Source organism: Malaclemys terrapin, chromosome 6, assembly GCF_027887155.1.
Source record: "Malaclemys terrapin pileata isolate rMalTer1 chromosome 6, rMalTer1.hap1, whole genome shotgun sequence".
Lineage (NCBI taxonomy): Eukaryota > Metazoa > Chordata > Testudines > Emydidae > Malaclemys > Malaclemys terrapin.
In genome coordinates, this window is record NC_071510.1 from 128,088,701 (window position 1) to 128,109,994 (window position 21,294).

Genomic DNA, 21,294 nt, shown 5'->3' on the forward strand with positions numbered 1-21,294 from the left:
CAGCCAGTTAAATGCTACACACACTTTTCTGGGCTCTGATAACTAATGTGCAGCATGCATAATAGGGATTGTCTTTGGAACAGCATGAATATTAATTGTATTATGGTATCAGCGAGTTACCCCAGCCAAGATCAGGGCCCCATTGTGTATAATAAGAGATAGTCCTTGGCCTGAAAGTCATACAGTCTAGATAATAAGAAAAGGAAGAATTATTGTCCCCATTTTACAGGTGCAGAACTGAAGGTTGTGAAGGCTAGGACTATAACAGAGTTTAAAAGAGAACTGGATAAATTCATGGTGGTTAAGTCCATTAATGGCTATTAGCCAGGACGGGTAAGGAATGGTGTCCCTAGCCTCTGTCTGTCAGAGGATGGAGATGAATGGCAGGAGAGAGATCACTTGATCATTGCCTGTTAGGTTCACTCCCTCTGGGGCACCTGGCATTGGTCACTGTCAGAAGACAGGATACTAGGCTAGATGGACCTTTGGTCTGACCTCGTACAGCCTTTCTTATGTTCTTATGCCCAATGAAATTAAATGACTTGACCATCCATGGCGTCTGTGGCAGAGTTCCAGTGCAGAGAGCGACTGCAGAGTCACAGTCCAGTGTCTTAACCACTGTTATAAGCAAATGTTATGATATCCCCATGATAGGTCACGAGTAGCGTCTGAACCAGAAACCTTCAGCACGACAACACAAAGCTGTCTCACTTGAGCAGAAGGATTAGCTCCAGTAGCAGGCTGTTAGCCTCTCCGCAGACTAACCACCATAAACACTTTACAAGCAGATCACAAAAGTGTTTCCATCTCTGACATACTTTGGAGGAATAAGAGGAAAGTCGAACGCACTCAGCCTAGACTCAGCTCCCTCCCAGCCCCTGAAGCACTCCTTACCTCTGAGAAATACTAATTTGATCAGCAATATTAGGCAGATCCTGGACCTCAGCCATCACTTACATAACCAGCCATGGAGCCAGCTCTGTTCTCAGCCAGCCAGAAGTATAAATATCTGGCACAGGAAATGAGCTATGGGTCAGTAGACACCCAAAGGTAGAGTCAAGCCCTATTTAAAGATGGATGCATTCCCTCTCCCTTCCCCACTTTATTGGAGTACTTAATACAATCACCTGTTCAGTGCCTGATCTGGAGAATAAATCCAATTGATGCCGACTAACAAATTTGCTCCTTAAAGGGGACCGGTCTTGTGCTGTAATATGAAAAGCTCATCTAATCACTCCATCAGTAATTACAAAGAAGAGTAAATCACTAATTAAAATGGGAAAGTGTCTTACGCAGTATATAATAAGGAAGGGTAATTAACAATCAAAAGGGAAGCCTCCGCCTTGGCACTGAGATGGTGTGTGTTAAGATGCAAGAAATAATAATATTCAGGTCAGGAGTACTTGTGGCACCTTAGAGACTAACAAATTTATTAGAGCATAAGCTTTCGTGGACTACAGCCCACTTCTTCGGATGCATAAGTGGGCTGTAGTCCACGAAAGCTTATGCTCTAATAAATTTGTTAGTCTCTAAGGTGCCACAAGTACTCCTCGTTCTTTTTGGGGATACAGACTAACACGGCTGCTACTCTGAAATATTCAGGTCGTATACAGCACTTTTAATCCATAGATCTCAGGCACTTTTGCCAAGGAAGGCAAATATTATTATTCCCATTTTACAGCAAGGGAAACTAAGGCACAGAGAATTGAAATGGCTTGCCAAGGTCACACAGCACATCAGTAGCAGAGCTGGGACTGTCTAGCTCCTAGGTCACTGTTTGTCCATTGGACCAGATTGCCTCTGCGTTTGAATGCCTGGGGAGGACGCTTTCAGCACTGTACAGTGATTGCTATTTTTTTTTATGTTTGTGGTTAATTTAGCAGCGACTTAACTGTTCAATTTAACCCGTAAACAACAATAAACCGTCCCTTGCAATGGCTTTGAAAGTGTCCTTCCTTTCTAATGCTGAGATGCATGGCCGACGGGCTGAACTACATCATCAGGCTGTCATGTTCTGATGGAGAAGGCAGCAAAATATCAGATTGAGTCAGTAGCGCCCCCCACAGCTCTGGAGTGAGTGAAGCAGCGAGAGCCATTTCTTAATGCAAGAGGTGCTGGTTTTGCACTGCCCTGCTCCTTGTGTTCTGTACACCTGTGAAGAGAGAAAGTAAAACGCTGCCCAATCAAAATTCTCCTCTTACTCGCCTGAACGGTAGCATTGGACGAGCATTTTGCACTCCTGCTGCATAAGAGCTCATGAACAACACAAGTGGAGAACCAGCGCATTGCGAGAAGCAATGACCGGACCTGGCTGGGAACTGGAATTTCCATCCCGGGGGAAATTCTGACATTTTGGGGGCAAAAATCATTCTGAGTCAGAACGAAAAGGTAAAATTTTCCATGAAATGAAAATTAAAAAAAAAAAAAAAACTGATTTGGGACCATTGAAGCATTTCATTTTGTTTAGCTTTCTATATTATACGAAAACATTCAATAATGTTACCTAGGTAACATTAACTATAGTTCGTATCATAGACTATTAAATTAACAATTTGCCATAGCATAGAAGTCTAAACAAAAATGAATCAAAATGATAAAGCCAAAGCGAAACATTTAGACAGTGTCGAAACTAAATATTTTGACTTTGGCCTATCAGAAATTCATCGAAATTGACATGTTCCCATGATACGTTTCAATTTCAATTAAACTGAATTTTTCAATGGAAAACTGTCCATCACAAAATTATTGATCAGGTCGACTGATGACTATGTAGAGTCTTAGCATTAGAGACAGAGCGAGAAATGTCCTATGCTCTCCCTTTGGGGGGAGGGATAGCTCAGTGGTTTGAGCATTGGCTTGTTAAACTCAGGGTTTTGAGTTCAATCCTTGAGGGGGCCATTTAGGGAACAGGAGTAAAAATCTGTCTGGGGATTGGTCCTGCTTTGAGCAGGGGGTTGCACTAGATGACCTCCTGAGGCCCCTTCCAACCCTGATATTCTATGTAACTTAATCACTGCAGGTTTCCTTTAAAATGACTAGCCCATGCTCGCAGAGTGAATGAGTGGTGGAGCAGAGACTGGAGTACTTGACTCCTCACCCTGTTGGTTTGCCTAGGACAGTGCTTCTCAAACTGTGGGCCGGGACCCTAAAGTGGGTTGCGACCCCATTTTAATGGGGTCCCCAGGGCTGGTGTTAGACTGGCCAAAGCCCAAGCCCCACCGCCTAGGGCCAAACCTGAAGCGTGAACCCCACTGCCTGGGCTCAGGCTTCGACTTCAGCCCAGGGTGGCGGGGCTCAGGTTACAGGCCCCATGCCTGGAGATGAAGCCCTTCGGCTTCAGCTTTGGCCCCGCTGCCCGGAGCGGCATGGCTCCGGTGGGCTCACGCTTCAGTTCCCCCTCCTGGGGTCGTGTAGTAATTTTTGTTGGCAGAAGAGTGCAATGAAGTTTGAGAACCCCTGCCCTAGGCCATACATGTATTAACTTCAGTGACTTAAGACCAATGAAAATCACCCCATCTCACGCATATAGCAAGGTGTGGCCGACCCAGAGCCCACAGATACTGATTGAAGACCTGCAAATTGGGCTGTCTGGTAGGTTGCCAGTGGCTTTTTCTGGCTTTGGACAAAAGAAAGTCTAGCACAGAACCACACTGGCAAAAGAGAGAAGCCACCCCCTTAGACCAAGAAGGAGCAAGGCCTGGGCTGCATTGCAGAGCTCCACGGGTAGCACTGGCCCTATGGACAGCAGTATCGCTGCCTCTGGTCGAGCCAGCACCGTGGAAAAGCCCGAGTGACCGGTCTGTGACCGCAGCATCTCCTCTCTGGAGTTGCCCTGCTGGTGAATGCGTGATATTTTTTCCCTGTTCTCTTTGTTCCAGCTGATGCAGCAGCAGGCGGCGATCATGGCATCCGTGGCACAAGGGGGCTACCTGAATCCCATGGCAGCCTTCGCCGCAGCCCAGATGCAGCAGATGGCAGCGCTGAACATGAACGGCCTGGCTGCTGCTCCCATGACGCCAACCTCAGGTAAGGAGCCCGCAGGACAGCAAGAGGAGTCGGAAGCAGCAGGCTAGGGAGTTTCCCAGACAGAGGTCGCTGTGCTAGAGAGCAGAGAAAGGGGGGAATGTCACAGGGTAGCAGGAAAACACAGACAGGCATTCTTCATGGAAAGGCCTGATTGTCCTGTCATCTGCAGTGTGGGGGAGCCCGGGTGAGATTGGGGGACAGAGCTCCCAGATCTGGAGTCGCAGTCAATTCTGAACTTGCCCAAAGTTTTGCGCACCCTCTCGTGTGGTGTTCCAGTCTGAGACAGTCTAGAGAGAGACCGGGGCCGTGGTGTTTGGTTCTGGAGCTGAACCAATCCAGGGGGCTTCGGTTTGAGGCCCGTCTCTGCCAGCAAAGTCCACCCCATCCTTTGTCGTGCCATAGGCAAGGAGCCATCCTCTTGCTCCCCCAAAGCCGCGGCTTCTCTTTTAGGATGTCAGGGAAGAGCTAACGCAGGAACCCTGCGAGCTGAGACTGCTGGAAACACAGCAGCATGGGTTTGGCCTGGCCTAGCGAAAACCATAAGCCGTGCCAGCACGTGGGGTAGACTGGGACAAACCAGAGAAAACACCCCACATTCCCTGCTCCCCTATGCTCCAGGAGAACAGATGGGTGGAAAAATATGCCAGAGGGTGGCACTGATTTGCAGGGGAGACCAGACAACAAAGGGGACAGCACCGCAAGGAAGCATGATCATCCCCCCCTGCAGGATAGCTACAAGCAGAGCCTGTAGGAGCAGACACCTCGGCCCCCAGCACCTCACCCACACCCCTCTGTGGGGGGTTTTGATACCCTGGACTTAATGGTGAGGGCCACCGTTTTTCAAAGAAAAGCCTTGGATGCAGCAGGCCAGATCCTGAGCAGCACTGAGCGCTTTTCATTTCCCGTTGTCATTCGCAGGCGCTGCGGGTGGTCAGTGCCTCTCGGAGGCAGGTCGCTTGTTTAGGTGGGCGTAGATGCCTGTAGCTGAGCTTGACAATATCGGCCTCAATATGGCCTTTCTGTGCCTCAGTTCCCCGCTTGTGTGAATGGGGATAAGACTCAGTGTGGCTTGCCGGGGGCGTTGCGAGTCTGGATGTGTGGCTGTAAAGGGCATCGGGGGAGAGATGCTAATGTAACACAGTGTGATTGGGCAAAGGAAGAAAGGGAGGAGATCGACGAACAAAGAACCGGCCGCTACTGTCCATTTCAGAGCAGGGGCCAGACTGGAGCAGGAGGGAGGGGCCTGGCCAAGGGCAGAGAGGCCAGGTGACATCATCACGAAATAATAACTGCTGCGGTGACGTCAGACCGGGACACGTGCAGGTTACAGCCGCAAGGTAGGGTTCTCAGGGAGGAACTGGGAACAAACGATGCTCAGCAGGGAGCTCACGGCGGGCACAGTTCCTGCCGTAGGCATCTCTGTTATTTGGTGGATCACTAGGCTGTGGGAGTGCAGGGCTCTCCTGGCCTGCAGCTCACACATGTTTTAACAAAGAGCTTTCCTTCGGCCAGCACCATTACACTGAAGCACTGCTGGTTGCCCAGCAAAGCGAACGAAAGCTCTCTGGCTCAGGGGAACCAGCCAAGTGTTGTGAGTCGTGTAAGGAAGGGGAGTGAGCAGGAAGGGGAGATGATGGGCATGAGCCACTTTGTGTGGAGTGCAGCCACCTTATTTAGAGGGTGTTGGGGAATACATGTAAAATTTGGATCTAGATTTCACACACTCGGTAGCGTGAGATTGCGGAGGTTGGTGAGGCTCATCTCTGGTCAAACTTTTCCCGTTTAAAGTGCTGAGCAAATATTAGTCAATCTGGTCTCACGACTGCCGTGGACGGGAGGGAAAACTGAGGCAGGGGGATTAAGGAGGTATATGGAGGCTTTCAGCTGCTGCCTATGTTGAGTGGGGCGTGCGCAGGGGTGCTGCTACAGAGGGCTGCTACCTAGCAGGAAGTCTGGCTAAGGCGGTCACAGTTCTTCTGAGAAGTACATGGCGGAGCAGCCTGGAGGCTGTTCTAAGTTACACCTGCTGCAAGTACAACAGCGGAGGATTGCCAGGGCAGAGTGGAATCCCAGCCATGACCCTCTTTTCTTGGCCACATCGCATATGATACTTATACCCTTCCTCATATCCTTATATATACTTATATCCTTCCTTAGAGGTTTTTAAGGTCAGGCTTGACAAAGCCCTGGCTGGGATGATTTAGTTGGGAATTGGTCCTGCTTTGAGCAGGGGGTTGGACTAGATGACCTCCTGAGGTCCCTTCCAACCCTGATATTCTATGATTCTACTCACTTTGTATCACCAGAGAATCTAGACGTCAGATAGATGTGAGATATAGGTGTATGGATGGTCCATGGGAAGCCAGTGGAGAGTTATTCACACTCCCTTTCCATGGCCCAATGACTATTCATTGTCATCCATAATGGCAAGTCATAGTCATTCATTCAATAGCCATGAGTCCAGGGGAAAAGGGTGAGAATGACTCTATAGCCTAGTGGTTAGGACACTCCCTTGAGAGGGAGTGGCTTGAGGTCAAGTCCCTGCTCCAATGACTTATTATACAAAATGGAACAACTTTAACTGGAGACACTGGGATATGTAGCTATGGGTTTTCACATCGCCCAGAGTGTAGGGCATGCTCCTACAATGTGGGAGACCCACATTAGAATCCCTTCTCTACATCAGGTAGAGGGGAGAACTGAACTCAGATCTCCCAAATTCCAGATGCATGTCTACCCAGTGGGTAACGCTCCTAAGGGCGATGGCGTCACCACCACCCCTGGTTGGTTTGTGAAACTAGCCATCCTTTGTTTTGTGACATTGCCTGAAATCAAAATGACATTTATAAAGTCGAGTCGAAATAAAACCTCGCATTTCAACCTGACCCAGACTTCCTTTTTTTTTTTTTTTTTACTTTTCCATTTGATGAAAATTTTCAAAAAGTTTCATATTTGTTTCAACCCCCAAAGTGGATTTAAAAAAAAAAAAGGTTGGAATTGCCAGTGAACCAACAAATCTATTATTCACCCAACTCCATTGGACAGGACCCACCATGTTCCCAGCAATACCATGTGTGCACTTGTTAAGCCCATTCTGGCATCTGTTTTAATTTGACTTCACAATCATCCTCTTCATTTTTTAAAATGGCCCATGAACCTGGCTCCAACCTATCTTCCAGAGTTTGGGCTGAATTAGGAGGTGTGTGAAATGCATTTGAGGGAGGGGGCTGCAAAAAGGTGTCAGGTAGGGCTTGTCTACACGGTGTTTTTAAAATGGGTCAGATTGAGTTAATCTGGTTTGAACGTGCTTGCGTGCACACAACACAACCCACTATTGTGCACTAACTCCACATTTATCAGGAACTCAGGACTCCTCTTTTAGACTCACTTCTGAATCTGGCGTTTTGCCTCTGCTCACCACTCTGCCACCTCCACTGGCTTTTCCTTTGTCCTCTCCTCACACTGAGAGTCTTGTGGGCGTGACAGCCTTTACCTTTGCAGCTCCTGCCCCTGTGTATCTTTCTTCGCCATCTCATGTCTTGTCGAGTCTCCATCTCATGTCAGGGCTTGTCTCTTATTCGCACTAGCCATATACCTCTTTGTTTGACTCTTCCTCTCTTATGTGTCGGTTCTTGCGGTGCTGGTTCTGGAGAGCTCCAAGAACCTCTGTCCTGCTAGGATGCCAAAATAAAACCTCCAGGGCAACTCACATAACTCAAGGAGCGGCTCTCCTTGTTTGTGTTGCTGATCTCTCCTAGTTCATATCGCCCCCACAACTTTGCCAGTATTGTCTCACAGCGGGGGGCAGATGTACTTCACCAAGGTCTCCAGCAGGCGGGTGGACAGGCTGAGCACAGACCAGAACCTGAAATCAGAAGGTGTTTGCAGAGCCTGGCAGTGTCTGGAAGGGATGCTGTGAGTCAGCAAGTCCAGCCAACCCCATCACATAATGCCATTCATAAAATTACCAAGCTCCAGCTTAAAACCAGTTAGGTCGTTTACCTCCACTGCTCCTATTGGGAGACAGTTCCAGAACCTCTCCCCTCTGATGATTAGAAACCTTCTTCTAATGTCCACTCTTTATTTACCCAGGGCTAGTTTAGCTCCATTTGTTCTTGGGCCAACATTGTCCATTAGTTTCCACAACTCTTCCTCCACCCTGGTATTTACCCGAGATGTATTTATAGAGGGCAATCAGACCCCACCCTCAGCCTTCTTTTTGCTAAACTAAACAAGCCCGGGTCTTTGTCTTCTCTTGTCAGATAGGCCCTCCATTGCCCTGGTTTTCCTATTAGTCCTTCTCTGCACCTGTTCCGGTCTGAATTCATCTTCCCAGACATCTCTGATGGAGATCAATATCTGTTGTAGTCTCCATTTGCCTCCTTGCAGGCTGTCGTTGTCCAGAATAGATCTGGTTGGCAAATAGTAACTACATTCCCTGGAAAGTTTGGAGAGAAATAACACCAGTTTTTTTAGGTCTGTAATTTTCCGTTTTTTTCATTGAAATTACAATTTACATTTTTATTCAACTTGATTTAAATCAAAACAAAAAATGTTTTCTTTTATCTTTTTCTTTTTTTTTGGTTTCCACTCCCTTCATTCCCTTTTTTTCCTCCGGAAAGAAGGCGGGGGAAAGGAAACTGAAACCCGAACATCTTTCATTTAGATTTGAATAAAATTGAATCAAAACTATTTTTTTTTCATTTTGATGAAAAAATTGATAATTCTGAACTCTACCCTGGTGGAGAGAAAAGACTGTCTAGTGGCTAGGGCACTACCCTAGGACTTGAGAGACCAAGGGCCGATTCCTTGCTTTACCACATGCTTCCTGTGAACTTGGTCAAGTCACCTAGTCTCTCTGTGCCTCAGTTCCAATCTGTACTATGGTCACACTAGCACTGTCCTCCTGTTAGGAGTATTGTGAGGAAAAAATACATTAAAGATTGAGAGGTGCTCAGATACTGTGGTAATGGCAGCCAGATAAGTATCTAGATAGACCAAAAAAAAATGCTCAGAGATTTTCATGTAATTTGAAAAGCCACTTTTAAGTGTAAATTTTTGACCATTTGTAGTTATAACAGGACTAGCCAGAGGCACCTTAGATCCTCTGGTTCATGGGGGCATTATCCTTGGATAGCATTTACTCTGCCAGCTCTGTCATACCGGCCTAGTGTACCCACAGCAATCATGGTCTTGGGAGCATGAGATCTGACTTATTCCCTGAGAGCTCCAGCTCTTATTAGCAAAAGTGCCTTACATTTTCAAAGGTACCGACGCCCTTCAGCTCCCATTGACTTCAGTGGGAACTGCAGATGCTGTTTGAAATCTGGGCCGAAGCACAATATCGGTTTAATGTTCTCCATAGTTCTCCTGAGGGGGTAGGCAATGGGGACAGTTGGAAGGAGGTGAGATAATGAATGCAGTGTTGTCTGGTGTCCTGCATCTGGCCTGCCTGGTTTTGCTCATGGCCAAAGTATACAGAGCACCCCCCAAGAGAGGGAATCTCGGCCTGTGAATTGTGGTGGCCAAGAGGGTTGAGAGCTTCCTTCCATTTCCAGTAACTCAGACACCAGGAGTGTCCTGTAAACCATTGTACCAACTCCCCCAGAGTCATCGTCAAGGCACCAAGCAACCCAGCACTGCCCTGAAAGTGCTGCGCAAAGGATTCTGGGATGCACCCAGTTCTGAATGACCGATTGGCACTGGAAAGGCTGGGAAGCCCTGCCATGATCGATGACAGTCTCACTATGTGAATGCAAAGGAAAAACAGTAAAGCTGGGACTGCCGGTGGGCAAGCTAGGATTGAGAATGACATGGGGTGACAAGGCTAGGGTTACCATATTTAGTGCCTCCGAAAGGAGGACACTTTAAAGGGGCCCCAACCCCACCCCCAGCCCCGCCCCCTCCCCAAAGTCTCCGCCCCCTCCCCTGCTTCCCGCGAACATTTGAGTCGCGGGAAGCCTGAAGCAGGTAAGGGGTGTGTGTGTGTGTGGGGGGAGGAGGCGCGGCCCACCCCCGGCACCGCAGGTCCCCAGCCCGTCCCCCGAGCCCCCGGCCTGGCCCGGCACCGCCGGCCGAGCCCCCGACCCGGCACCCGAGTCCCCGGCCGGGCCCCCCGAGTCCCCGGCCCGGCACGGCAACGGGCCCCCCCGAGCACCGCCGGCACCCGGCCCGGCACCTGAGCCGCCAGCCGAGCCCCCGGCCTGGCCCGGCACCGGGCCCCCCCGAGCACCGCCGGCATCCGGCCCGGCACCTGGCACCCGAGCCCCCCCGAGCACCGCCGGCCGAGCCCCCGGCCCGGCCCGGCACCCGAGACCCCGGCCCGGCACCCGGCCCCCCCGAGCACCGCCGGCGTAGCCCCCGAGCCCCCGGCCCGGCACCCGAGCCGCCGACCGCATGTCCGATTTTCCCGGACATGTCCGGCTTTTTGGGATTTCCCCCGGGACGGGGATTTGGAGCCCAAAAAGCCGGACATGTCCGGGAAAATCCGGATGTATGGTAACCCTAGACAAGGCCCTGACCCGGCCTCGAAGCAGCAGCTGGTCACAGGGTGAACTGGCCCTTCAAGAGACATGAGGGCTCAGCTGCACCTGTGCCAGTTTTGACCTGCCTCTCCCAATGGAGGCAATGAGCAAAGTCACCTAATGAGGAGTCATGTGACCTGGAGCCAGGCCAGCCTGCTGGGGGATAAAAATTGGGGAAAGAAGAGAGGCAGCTGGAGGCTGATGGTGGTGGGTGAGTCTGTGCCCCCTTCCTGGCTGGAGCAGGAAGGGGAATGCTGTTTAAGACCTAAGCTAGGGTGTGCTGTCTTGGAAGAAGTGCGGTGGCAGGGAGAAGACAAGACACCCCAGAAGGGTGGACCTTTTGGGCTTAGCAGAGAGCTATGTCGCCTTAGCATTTGTCTGCCAAACTCCCTGGGCCTGTGAGAATCCACTGGCTCACACAAGCCCTAACATCTCCTTGCAGCTGCATCTGGGGACAATGTCAGCGGTTATTGATTCAGTCAAGGGCCTTCTTACCTATCTCTCCCCTTGCTTCTCTTGTTATAGAAAAAAAAAATCTCATTCCAAGCTGGCTTACGGAAAGCCAAGGAAATGCTTGACTTGGAAATCTTACCCCATACATTTCAAAATATGTGTTTACACAACCGTAAATATATAAACAACGAGTCAATGGAGCTACTGCAAAACCAAATAGAAAAGTGGCTTAATTATATCTGCACCCTTTAAACCCGCTGCTGACAAGATTATCATATTTGCATTAGCTAGATTTGTTTTGTGTTGGTGGGAGCGGAGAGAGCGTCAAACAGCAAACGCCTGGAATTCAAATGCTCTCAGGGCCTGAAAAGCACTGAATCCATCCAGTGTGGTGCATGGTGGCCCTGACACAAAAGAACACAAGCTCTTTTGCATATCAATAAGGCTTGAAAATGAATGAGTTCTGCAACTTAGTTGTGTAAATACCAATATAACAGCCAAATGCTTTGTCTGCCATGATTTACAGTGTATGAAATATATCCCTGCACCACTTCTGTGCAAGCATCTGTAATACTGTATACCCTTGGGAAGACATTTCCAACTCTAGGGCCTAGTCCACTATGGTGTTCTCCAATTTCACACTGATTATGTATCTCCGTTCATGAAAACCCTATACAGCCATTCATAGAATCATAGAAATGTAGGGCTGGAAGGGACCTCAAGAGGTCATCAAGTCCAGCCCCTTGTGCTGAGGCAAGACCAAGTAAACCTAGACCATCCCATGAAAATATCCATTCATGAATAGCCAATTAATATTCATTTATGACAAGCCTAGCTTTGGAAATGTCCCCACCCAGTAACACAGCACTGCGTAACAGGCACAAACCTTGCTAGGAAGAAATGTAGAGGACGACTTTCACATCCAAGCCACCACACCTCGGAGGTACTGCAGACCCAACATGCATTATCGGTGTGGCTGCTGTTATTAGGAGAAGAATAGGAATTCTGCTTCAGGGAAGATTTTGAAATTATAACATTTTATTTTCTTTCTGATTTGAAACAGCCCCTCCCATCCCACCGCAAATTTTGAAACAGAAACCTGGAGAAAAATGGTTTTGAAAAACCAAAAGATTTCATTTTGATAAATTCTAAGCAAAATCCTACCGGGTGGGCTAATGGGGAGCTGGCTCTCCAGGCTATAGGCAGCCCGGGGAACGGTTGTGTCAATTTAGATGAAATAAATTGGGCCAGAGACTCAAAGGTGTTAACATGACTCTGAAGCTGTCCAACTTTAAATAGTTTTAAACAAGATTTGGGGTTTGGTACACAAAGACCTCAGCCTGCTTAGTACTATGGCAAACACATCATTTTAACTTTTTCTTAAAGATACAGAAAAGAAGGGGAAACAGTTAATGCATTTGAAATATAAAGCATTAAGTAAGGCTTTCTTTTTAACATCATCCCTTGTTCCCTTTCTCTTTAGCCAGAGAGAGTCTATAAAGGCAAAAACTCTTGTTGGACAGTCTGTTAGATGTTTGCAGTGTTGTTGTAGCCGTGTTGGTCCCAGGATATTAGAGAGACAAGGTGGATGAGGTAATATCTTTTATTGGACCAACTTCTGTTGGTGAAAGAGACCAGCTTTTGAGCTAAACAAGAGACCTGCTTGAAAGCTTGTCTCTTTCATCAACAGAAGTTGGTCCAATAAAAGATATCACCTCCCCCACCTTGTCTGTCTCATCTCTTAGAGGATAATACCTATCCTTTTTGGCAAAAAGAGAAAAAGTTAGTTGAGATGGGCTGGAGCTATGCTGTAACTGCCACTGTTCAATCCCGTCTCCAAGAAGACAAAGCAAGACAAAGGCACACAAAAGGGGAAAGAAGAGAACAGCAAAGATAGAAAATGCACCTTCTGTCTCTGGTGTTGGCTTTCATTTGCAACCTCACTGCTGGAAAACACAGGCACCCCACATGGTCTTATCAGCCACTCAGAGTCCTGGCAAACTTGTACCAGCAGCAGGCTTAGGGCATTGCATTTAACTTCCTCTTTCTGGTCACCGGCTTTCAGCAGGGTTGCAAAATCTACAGTCTTGACCAGCTAAGCCAGATTCTTATTAGCGAGAGGGCAAAAGGAGGCTAGGAAAGAGAAGAAATAAGGAAAATGACACACGGGAAGTGGGGGTGAGAAAGTCTCACATACCAGGTGGTGTTCGGGAATCAGCTGGAGCCGGTGGAGGTGGTGATGCTATCTGGGTCCCTCTCTCTGGCCTGGTCTGGTCAGGTCCATTTTCAGGATTAGGATGAAGAAGGACGGGGATCCCAGGAGATGGTGGGGATGGCAGCCAGAACATTTCCAACCAGCTCTAATTATCATCATTTATTATCTGCATTATGGTAGCCCTTAGACTTCCCAACTGAGCTCAAGGTCCCATTGTTCTAGGTGCTGTGTAGACACCTAGTCCCGACCCCACACAGATTGCTGTCTGAATAGGCAAGACAGGCAAAGGCTGGGAGAGAAAACAGAGACGTACATCTATCCATCTACTGCCATATGTGCTCCTCCATCTAGTTTTCTGTCTGTCAATGGTACTGCTAATGTAGCTACTGTAACCCACCTGGGTGTGGTGCTCTGGCCCCTCGAGTGGCACCAAGACCACTTAGAGAGAGATTAATGAATCTGCTACAGCCTTAGCTAACAGCCATGTGGCTTTTAGCTCATGCAGGAGAGGCTCAAGCATTTAGCTCCAGAGATCCCAGGTTCAGTCCCACCCACCGACAACTGGGGTCTGTCAGTGTTACACTAGCATGGTAGATAACTAGATAGCAGTGCTCCATCTTGAGCCTTGTGGCCTTGGACTTAAGATCACCCTGCTGGACAGAATTTGCCATTTATTCCTCCCTGCTTCCCCCCCCCGCCCAACCTTTCTACTGTTTGCTCTATGTGAGTTTTGCATCTCTCACATCATCTGTATAATCGCATTAAAACATTTCCAAATATAGGACCAAATCCTCCACTGGTGTGAAGTGGTTTCCTTCCACTCACTTCAGCGGCGCTACGCTGACTTACTCCAGCTCGGGATCCGGCCCCACTGGGTTCATGCAAAGGAAAATTAAAGCATTGAGGGGAATAAACCTCAACAAAAAAAAAAATCCTCACTGCAATTTTAAGTAAAGAAATCACATTTCCTATGCAAATGGAGGAGAGATCAGGAAAAGCGACTGAAATGCTAACTAGTCTCTGTGACATTCAGACTGACGCTGTGTGCAAAGAGTACTGCCCTTGAACCTCAGGATGTCACCTCTTGTTCCCTGGGCCCCGCATACTGCATAGAGGGAATTTCTTCAGGCCAGCGACATCTGAAGCAAAGGAGAAGAAGCAACGTGTCCGTTCTGGGCAGCGGGAAGGCACTGAAATAGCATCCACTATGCTATAGCAAAAGCAGAGTGTCTGCGTAACATTTGGGTGGGCTAGAGTTCACTTTGTTTCCCATCTCCAGTGCCTTAAAAAAAAACCCAACTCCCACAGAAAGTCGCTGGAGACCCAGAGTTCAGTCTCTATGGATTTTCAGCAAGGATGGCACAGGGTCAGCCTCCCCACATTCAAGTCCCAGAAGGAACTAAAGACATGAATTTAATTAAATAACTTTATCAAATCTTATCATAAAGAAACAAATAATCTAATTTTTACAGCATGACATGACTATTTTATAACCCACAGACATTACCTTCACAGTTATAAACATAAATAAAGGAAACAAATTAAAATCTGAACAGTTCAGTCCCCACAGAAGTACAGTAAGAGAAACGGAGAGTTCCCAAAAGCTTAGATTTTGTCGTCTCAGTTAGAGTCTTTGATCACCAAATCTATGCAGTCTGCTGAGTCTAAAACAACATCTTCCCTCCACTTGCTTGTAGGAATCTTCAGTGGAAATTCATGCAGACGCTTCCTCTGCAGAAATCACTGCTAGCCAGCCAGAGAACTGATTAACCAAGCACTCTTGCCCCGGGAAATATTTGGAAAATACCTGCCACCTGGACAAGCTGATCCCTTCCAAAAGCAAAAAGAAAATTGATTTTCAGAAATATTTGTAATGAGCCACCTCTGGCAGGGGTGCGATAGAGGGTGTCTCTGTCAGAAGCAGGGAGCCCACCCCAAATTTCACTGCACTTTGGTGGTGGAATTGTACCTAAGGTCTCCTGAGAACATGCAAGGAGCAGCTGTCAGAGTATGGTTGCTGGGTGGATGGTTATCGCTTTAGCTAGGAGATCAGCTTCCCAGAGCCAGGGTTCTCTAGTGATTACGGCACTGGATTGCAGCTCTGGGGAGATGAGTGCTGTTCTTGTCTCTGCTGCATGACCGTGGGCAAGTCGTGTCGTCTCTCTGTGCCTCAGTTTCCCCTCTCACCCTTTGTCTATTTATTTTGTAAAATCTTCGGGTCTTCTTACTATGTGTCTATGCAGTGACCAGCACCACTGGGCCCTGGTCTCAGATGAGACCTCTAAGCGTTGCCTTAATAAAATACCATGATAATAAATTCAGACGTGATGACTGAGGCAGAGGGAACTAGACTCAATTACACTCTGTTAGCCCTACTTATTCCCACCTACTGCTGTGTAAGAATGTCTACACTGGTGCAAATTACATGTGGTTCATGAGTTAAAGCCTCTTACTTACCATTAGAGTCAATGGCCTAATTCAGATATAATATATTTAATAAAAAAATATATGCTCTAGTTCAAAAGGAAATAGTTTGGGGAAGTTCTCTGGCATGTGCTATACTGGAGGTCAGACGTGATAATCTAATCGTCCCTTCTGGCCTTGGAATCTATACAAAGGGAGGGGTGAATGACACATTAAGTGGGTATGCAATATCGTAGTAGCCATGTTGGTCCCAGGATATTAGAGAGACAAGGTGGGTGAGGGAATGTCTTTTATTGGACCAACTTCGGTTGGTGAAAACGAGGAGTCCTTGTGGCACCTTAGAGACTAACACATTTATGTTACACAATGGGCATAAGCTTTCGTGGGCTAGAACCCACTTCATTGGATGCATGAAGTGAAAAATACAGGAGCAGGTATAAATACATGAAAGGATGGGGGTTGCTTTACCAAGTGTGAAGTCAGTCTAACGAGATAAATCAATTAACAGCAGGATACCAAGGGAGGAAAAATAACTTTTGAAGTGGTAAGAGAATGGCCCATTACAGACAGTTGACCAGAAGGCGTGAGTAACAGTAGGGAGAAATTCGAATGGGGGAAATTAAGTTTAGGTTTTGTAATGACCCAACCACTCCCAGTCTTTATTCAGGCCTAATCTGATGGTATCCAGTTTGCAAATTAATTCCAGTTCTGCAGCTTCACGTTGGAGTCTGTTTTTGAATTTTTTGTTGTTGAAGAATTGCCACTTTTAGATCTGTTATTGAGTGACCAGAGAGGTTGAAGTGTTCTCCTACTGGTTTTTGAATGTTATGATTCCTGATGTCAGATTTGTGTCCATTTATTCTATTGCGTAGAGACTGTCTGGTTTGGCCAATGTACATTGCAGAGAGCGAGACAGGCTTTCAAGCCACACAGAGCTCTTTTTCAGAGGTAAAAGACATTACTTCACCCACCTGGTCACATTAAGTGAGTGTGAGTCTCGCTAAGTCTGGAAGGCGTCTGCTGGAGTAATTTACATGTTGCGGGGGGCTGCTGAAATTTAAACTCCTCCTGGACTTCCTTAGGTCCTGTCTCCATTAGCAATACTTAATCTGGTGCAAATACACTGATGCGCTGATGTCAAGAAGAGATGAGAACCATGCATTTTATTCTGTTAAATTACAAAATTAAATCTTAGCAGTGTTGAATTTGTTTTACATAGGTGCCACATTGGGCTCATCACTGGTACACCTATTTCTCTAATGTAGGCAGCATGCAAGACTCACCCCTGAATTTAGCCATTGGTCTGTCTGCCTCTCTCAGTGCAGCCAGAACTGCAAGGTGCATGGCAGGGTTGGGTGAAACGGCACCAATGAAATGCTGTCCTTGTGGGGGTAACTGTTATGATGCTACAAACTGTAGCTGTTCTTTTTTCATTCTTGGACTAGCCATCTACTCAGTGTATTCTGAAACTGGAGAGCCTACTAGTTCAGAGGCAGGCCATGTGATAGCCATGCCCATAGGCCAGTCATTGGATTCAATAAGATCAGAAGGCTGACATCTCCAAGACTAAAACCAAAATGACATGAGATGCTCGATGAAGGTGGGACTCAGAATTCTCCTCTGAGGCCAAACAATGGTTAGAAAAAAAATGCCTTGATAGTTTGCCAATAAATTAGGCCAGACCTTAGCATCATGGGAGCTATGCCAGTTGACACCAGCTGAGGATCTAGTTTAAAGGTTGTGATCACTGGAGGAAAAGCCCACTCCTGGGGTCAAACAAACTCGGGCAAACCTTTCTCATGTTACGCGCTCCCCAACATGAGCAACTATTGCACAGTCTTACCCGTGATGGTGCAAACTGTCCATTGCATTGTGAGATGATTTTGACCTTTATTCATTTTGTTATCTATAGGCGTCCCGCTGGTGTTCGTCACCGTAGTATCCGCGTTTGCTGTGTCTGGTCACCACCTGTGGAGTTCATCATCCTAAAGCTGTTTTTTCCCCCCCTCTGTTTACTTCCTTCCTGTAGGTGGGAGCACACCTCCTGGCATCACTGCACCGGCTGTGCCTAGCATCCCGTCCCCAATTGGGGTGAATGGTTTCACAGGCCTCCCACCGCAGGCTAATGGGCAGCCCACCGCAGAAGCTGTGTTCGCTAATGGCATCCACCCTTACCCAGGTAAGCCAAACCATCCCGATTCTCAGACCCAGTTGGTTTCCGTCCTATTAAAACGGTCCAGTCTTGAGAACTTTATCTGATATGTCCTCTCTCTCTGAGCGACAATATCCTGCTCCAGTGTGTTTCTCTCTGCCATGGGAGCTATCTTGTAGCTGGACACTAAGGTCAGGAGATCTCACCTGGTAAGCCGGCCCCAGGCACATGTGTCCACCCTGCACATACGTGCGGCCAGGTCAAGCTGAAACCAACATGGTGCATGTGTGGTCGATCTCCCAGGTGTACCTAAAGAAGTGAGGTTTTTACCCACGAAAGCTTATGCCCAAATAAATCTGCTAGTCTTTAAGGTGCCACCAGACTCCTTGTTGTTTTTATTAAGGGAAAATAGTTTTCTGGAACTCAACCTAGTTTCACAAAATCCAAAGCTTAAAGCTAGATCTGGTCAGGAATTTTTCGACAAAACGTTTTGCGTCAGAAAATGCCCATTTATCAAAATCGAAACGTTTCACAGAAACATATCAGTGTCCATGAAACTTTCATTGGGATGGATTTCTCAGCTCCAGGATGGAATTTCTGGTCAAATCAGGGGACAGTGAGTGAGAGACAGTTATTTTTTGTTTGTTTCTTTCTTTTTTACTAAAATATTTCAAAAGGTCTCAGTTTCATTCCAATGGGGAAACAAATCACATTCCAAAACCTGCACATTTTTCATGAAACTGACTTCTTGTTTTCCCACCAGCCCTATTTAAAAGATTAAAATATTTTCGGCTGGAGATATTGCAGAAACCAAAATCGCACTCAGGCTGGCCAAATGCAGCTGGTGAGGAGCGACATGCAAACAATACGATTTGGAAAAACTTCGAACACTATCTGTGCTCTGTGGACCTCTTTGCTATGGAAATTGCCGCATATTACCAATCAGCCTTTGCCTAACTCTGCTCTCATTGAAGTCAATCAGACGTTTCTCCAGAGATCTCAATGGGTCAAATCCTAGCCTACTGTTTCAGTGCTTCTTGTCCCAGCTTAAGATGGGCCCAGAGAACAAGCCTGGATCCCAAGCATTCCCAAAATAGGATTGATTTATTTTATTGTGTGTATCGATTCCAACTTCCTCTCTGTACCTGTCTCAGGCTCGGTGCAAATTCCAAAACTTTAGTCATTGCCACGAGGTATTATTGAGGCCAAGAGCTTAGCAGGAGTCAAAAGAGGATTAGACACTTATACGGATAATAAGAACATCTACGATTATATTAGACTGGATAAAAACGTATGAAGGACACAAACCCTCATGCTAGAAATCAACTGCCTAGGTTAGGAAGAAACTTTCAGTGTTTAGCAGCTTATTCTACCATTGTCCATTAAGAGATAACTTGCACTCTCCCCTGAATTATCTGATATTGGCACTGTGGTTCTATGCCCCAAACAACATCTCCCCACCCAGCTTTCACCAGCCTCTGGTTTACAGTATAAGTCTGGCACAAAAATGTCCAGGAACATTTATTATTGTTTATTTATTTAGCAGCACAGCATATATAGCACTTTGTGACCCAATTCAACTCTCAGTTACTCTTCTGTAAACACTGAACAATTCCATTGTGGGTTTATACCATTGTAACGTCTGACAGAATTTGACCCACTGCCTTCCTTGCATGAAAATAGCAAAACAGAGAACAACTGCTTTCTTTAGACACATATGGTCTGGAGTGTCAGAATCAATGTAAATTCCATTAATCATGAAGCCTATCTATCTATCTATCCCCAGACACTCCCTCTATTTATCTATCCCCATACCCCCCATCTATCTATCTATCCCCATACCCCCCATCTATCTATCTATCTATCTATCTATCTATCCCCAGACACTCCCTCTATTTATCTATCCCCATACCCCCCATCTATCTATCTATCCCCATACCCCCTCTATCTATCTATCTATCTATCTATCTATCTATCTATCCCCATACACACCATCTATCTATCCCCAGACACCCCTTTATCTATCTATCTATCCCCATACACCCCCTCTATCTATCTATCTATCTATCTATCTATCTATCCCCAGACACTCCCTCTATCTATCTATCTATCTATCCCCAGACACTCCCTCTATCTATCTATCCCCAGACACTCCCTCTATCTATCTATCCATCCCCAGACACCCCCTCTATCTATCTATCTATCCCCATACACACCATCTATCTATCTATCTATCTATCTAACTATCCCCATACACACTATCTATCTATCTATCCATCCCCAGACACCCCCTCTATCTATCTATCCCCAGACACTCCCTCTATCTATCCCCAGACACTCCCTCTATCTATCTATCCATCCCCAGACACCCCCTCTATCTATCTATCTATCCCCATACACACCATCTATCTATCTATCTATCTAACTATCCCCATACACACTATCTATCTATCCATCCCCAGACACCCCCTCTATCTATCTACCCCCAGACACCCCCTCTATCTATCTATCTCTCCATCCCCAGACACCCCCTCTGGCTATCTATCTAGCGATCTATCCCCAGATACCCCCTCTGTCTGTCACATCTAAACTAGGGGGGAGGGATAGCTCAGTGGTTTGAGCATTGGCTTGCTAAATGCAGGGTTATGAGTTCAATCCGTGAGGGAGCACTTTAGGGATCTGGGGCAAAAATCTGCCTGGGGATGGGTCCTGCTTTGAGCAGAGAGTTGGACTAGATGACCTCCTGAGGTCCCTTCCAACCCTGATATTCTATGATTGCACCAAAAAACCCCAATCTTCGAAACACAAAGGCATTAGGTAATTGCCTTCCTTTTCTTTTTCATTGGATTTTTTAATCTGTTCGTTTTTATTAAATAAAAACTTCAAAACAAAACCAAAAGAGTGCAGTCACAGTAGGTGCAGCACACACATCTGAAAAGAAAACCTCTTTCTTTTTCTCTCTCCTCCCTGGCTCCTTTTTCCCATTCTCTCCCCCCGGGCAGGCAGAGGACAGGAACCCAATATCATTCAAGTTCAGGTCGAACTTTTGAACCCACCGTGTTTGAGAGGGTTTTGAAATTAGGCAACGTGAGTGCCCCTATCACTGCTTGTCAAGGGTATGTGCTCAGCCTCCGTGCCTACATCTGCTCTGCACTGTGCTGTTGTGACCTACCAACAGATCCCATGCAATACCCCTGCAGATCTGTTAGCTGCAGGCAAGCTTGCCCTGCTCTCAGCCCCGCCAAGCCTGGCCAGAATTCTCTCCCTGTTCTGAGTTCTCTCACAGTTAGGGATTCTGTCCGGGGAACAAATATTTTCCTTCCCTTTACGCTCATCTCAGGCCATTTGGGGAATTGCGCTGGTTTATCTGCCGGCCCTGTGGCCTTTCGGCGTCTCAGTTCAGAGCACAGCAGTGTGTCATCACATATAGCAGGAGCACAAGCCTAATCCTTTGTGCCACGAGATTGTGAGCAACGTCACAGCCACCGCAGCGTGCTCAC

General features: G+C 47.1%; 1 protein-coding gene across 11 annotated transcripts in view; it reads left to right on the top strand.

Moving 5' to 3' along the window:
• Positions 1–21,294, top strand: part of CELF4 (CUGBP Elav-like family member 4) — an 861,689-nt gene that overhangs the window by 744,981 nt on the left and 95,414 nt on the right. For 10 of the 11 annotated variants that reach the window (XR_008445494.1, XM_054032838.1, XM_054032839.1 and 7 more), the window contains exons 7-8: positions 3,879–4,026; positions 17,672–17,821. Coding sequence is in view for 10 of the 11 variants with exons in the window: in XM_054032838.1 (XP_053888813.1) it covers positions 3,879–4,026; positions 17,672–17,821 (298 nt within the window). In the remaining variant the exon portion in view is untranslated. The remainder of the gene's footprint in view (positions 1–3,878; positions 4,027–17,671; positions 17,822–21,294) is intronic. The other variant, XM_054032842.1, reaches the window with a different exon arrangement.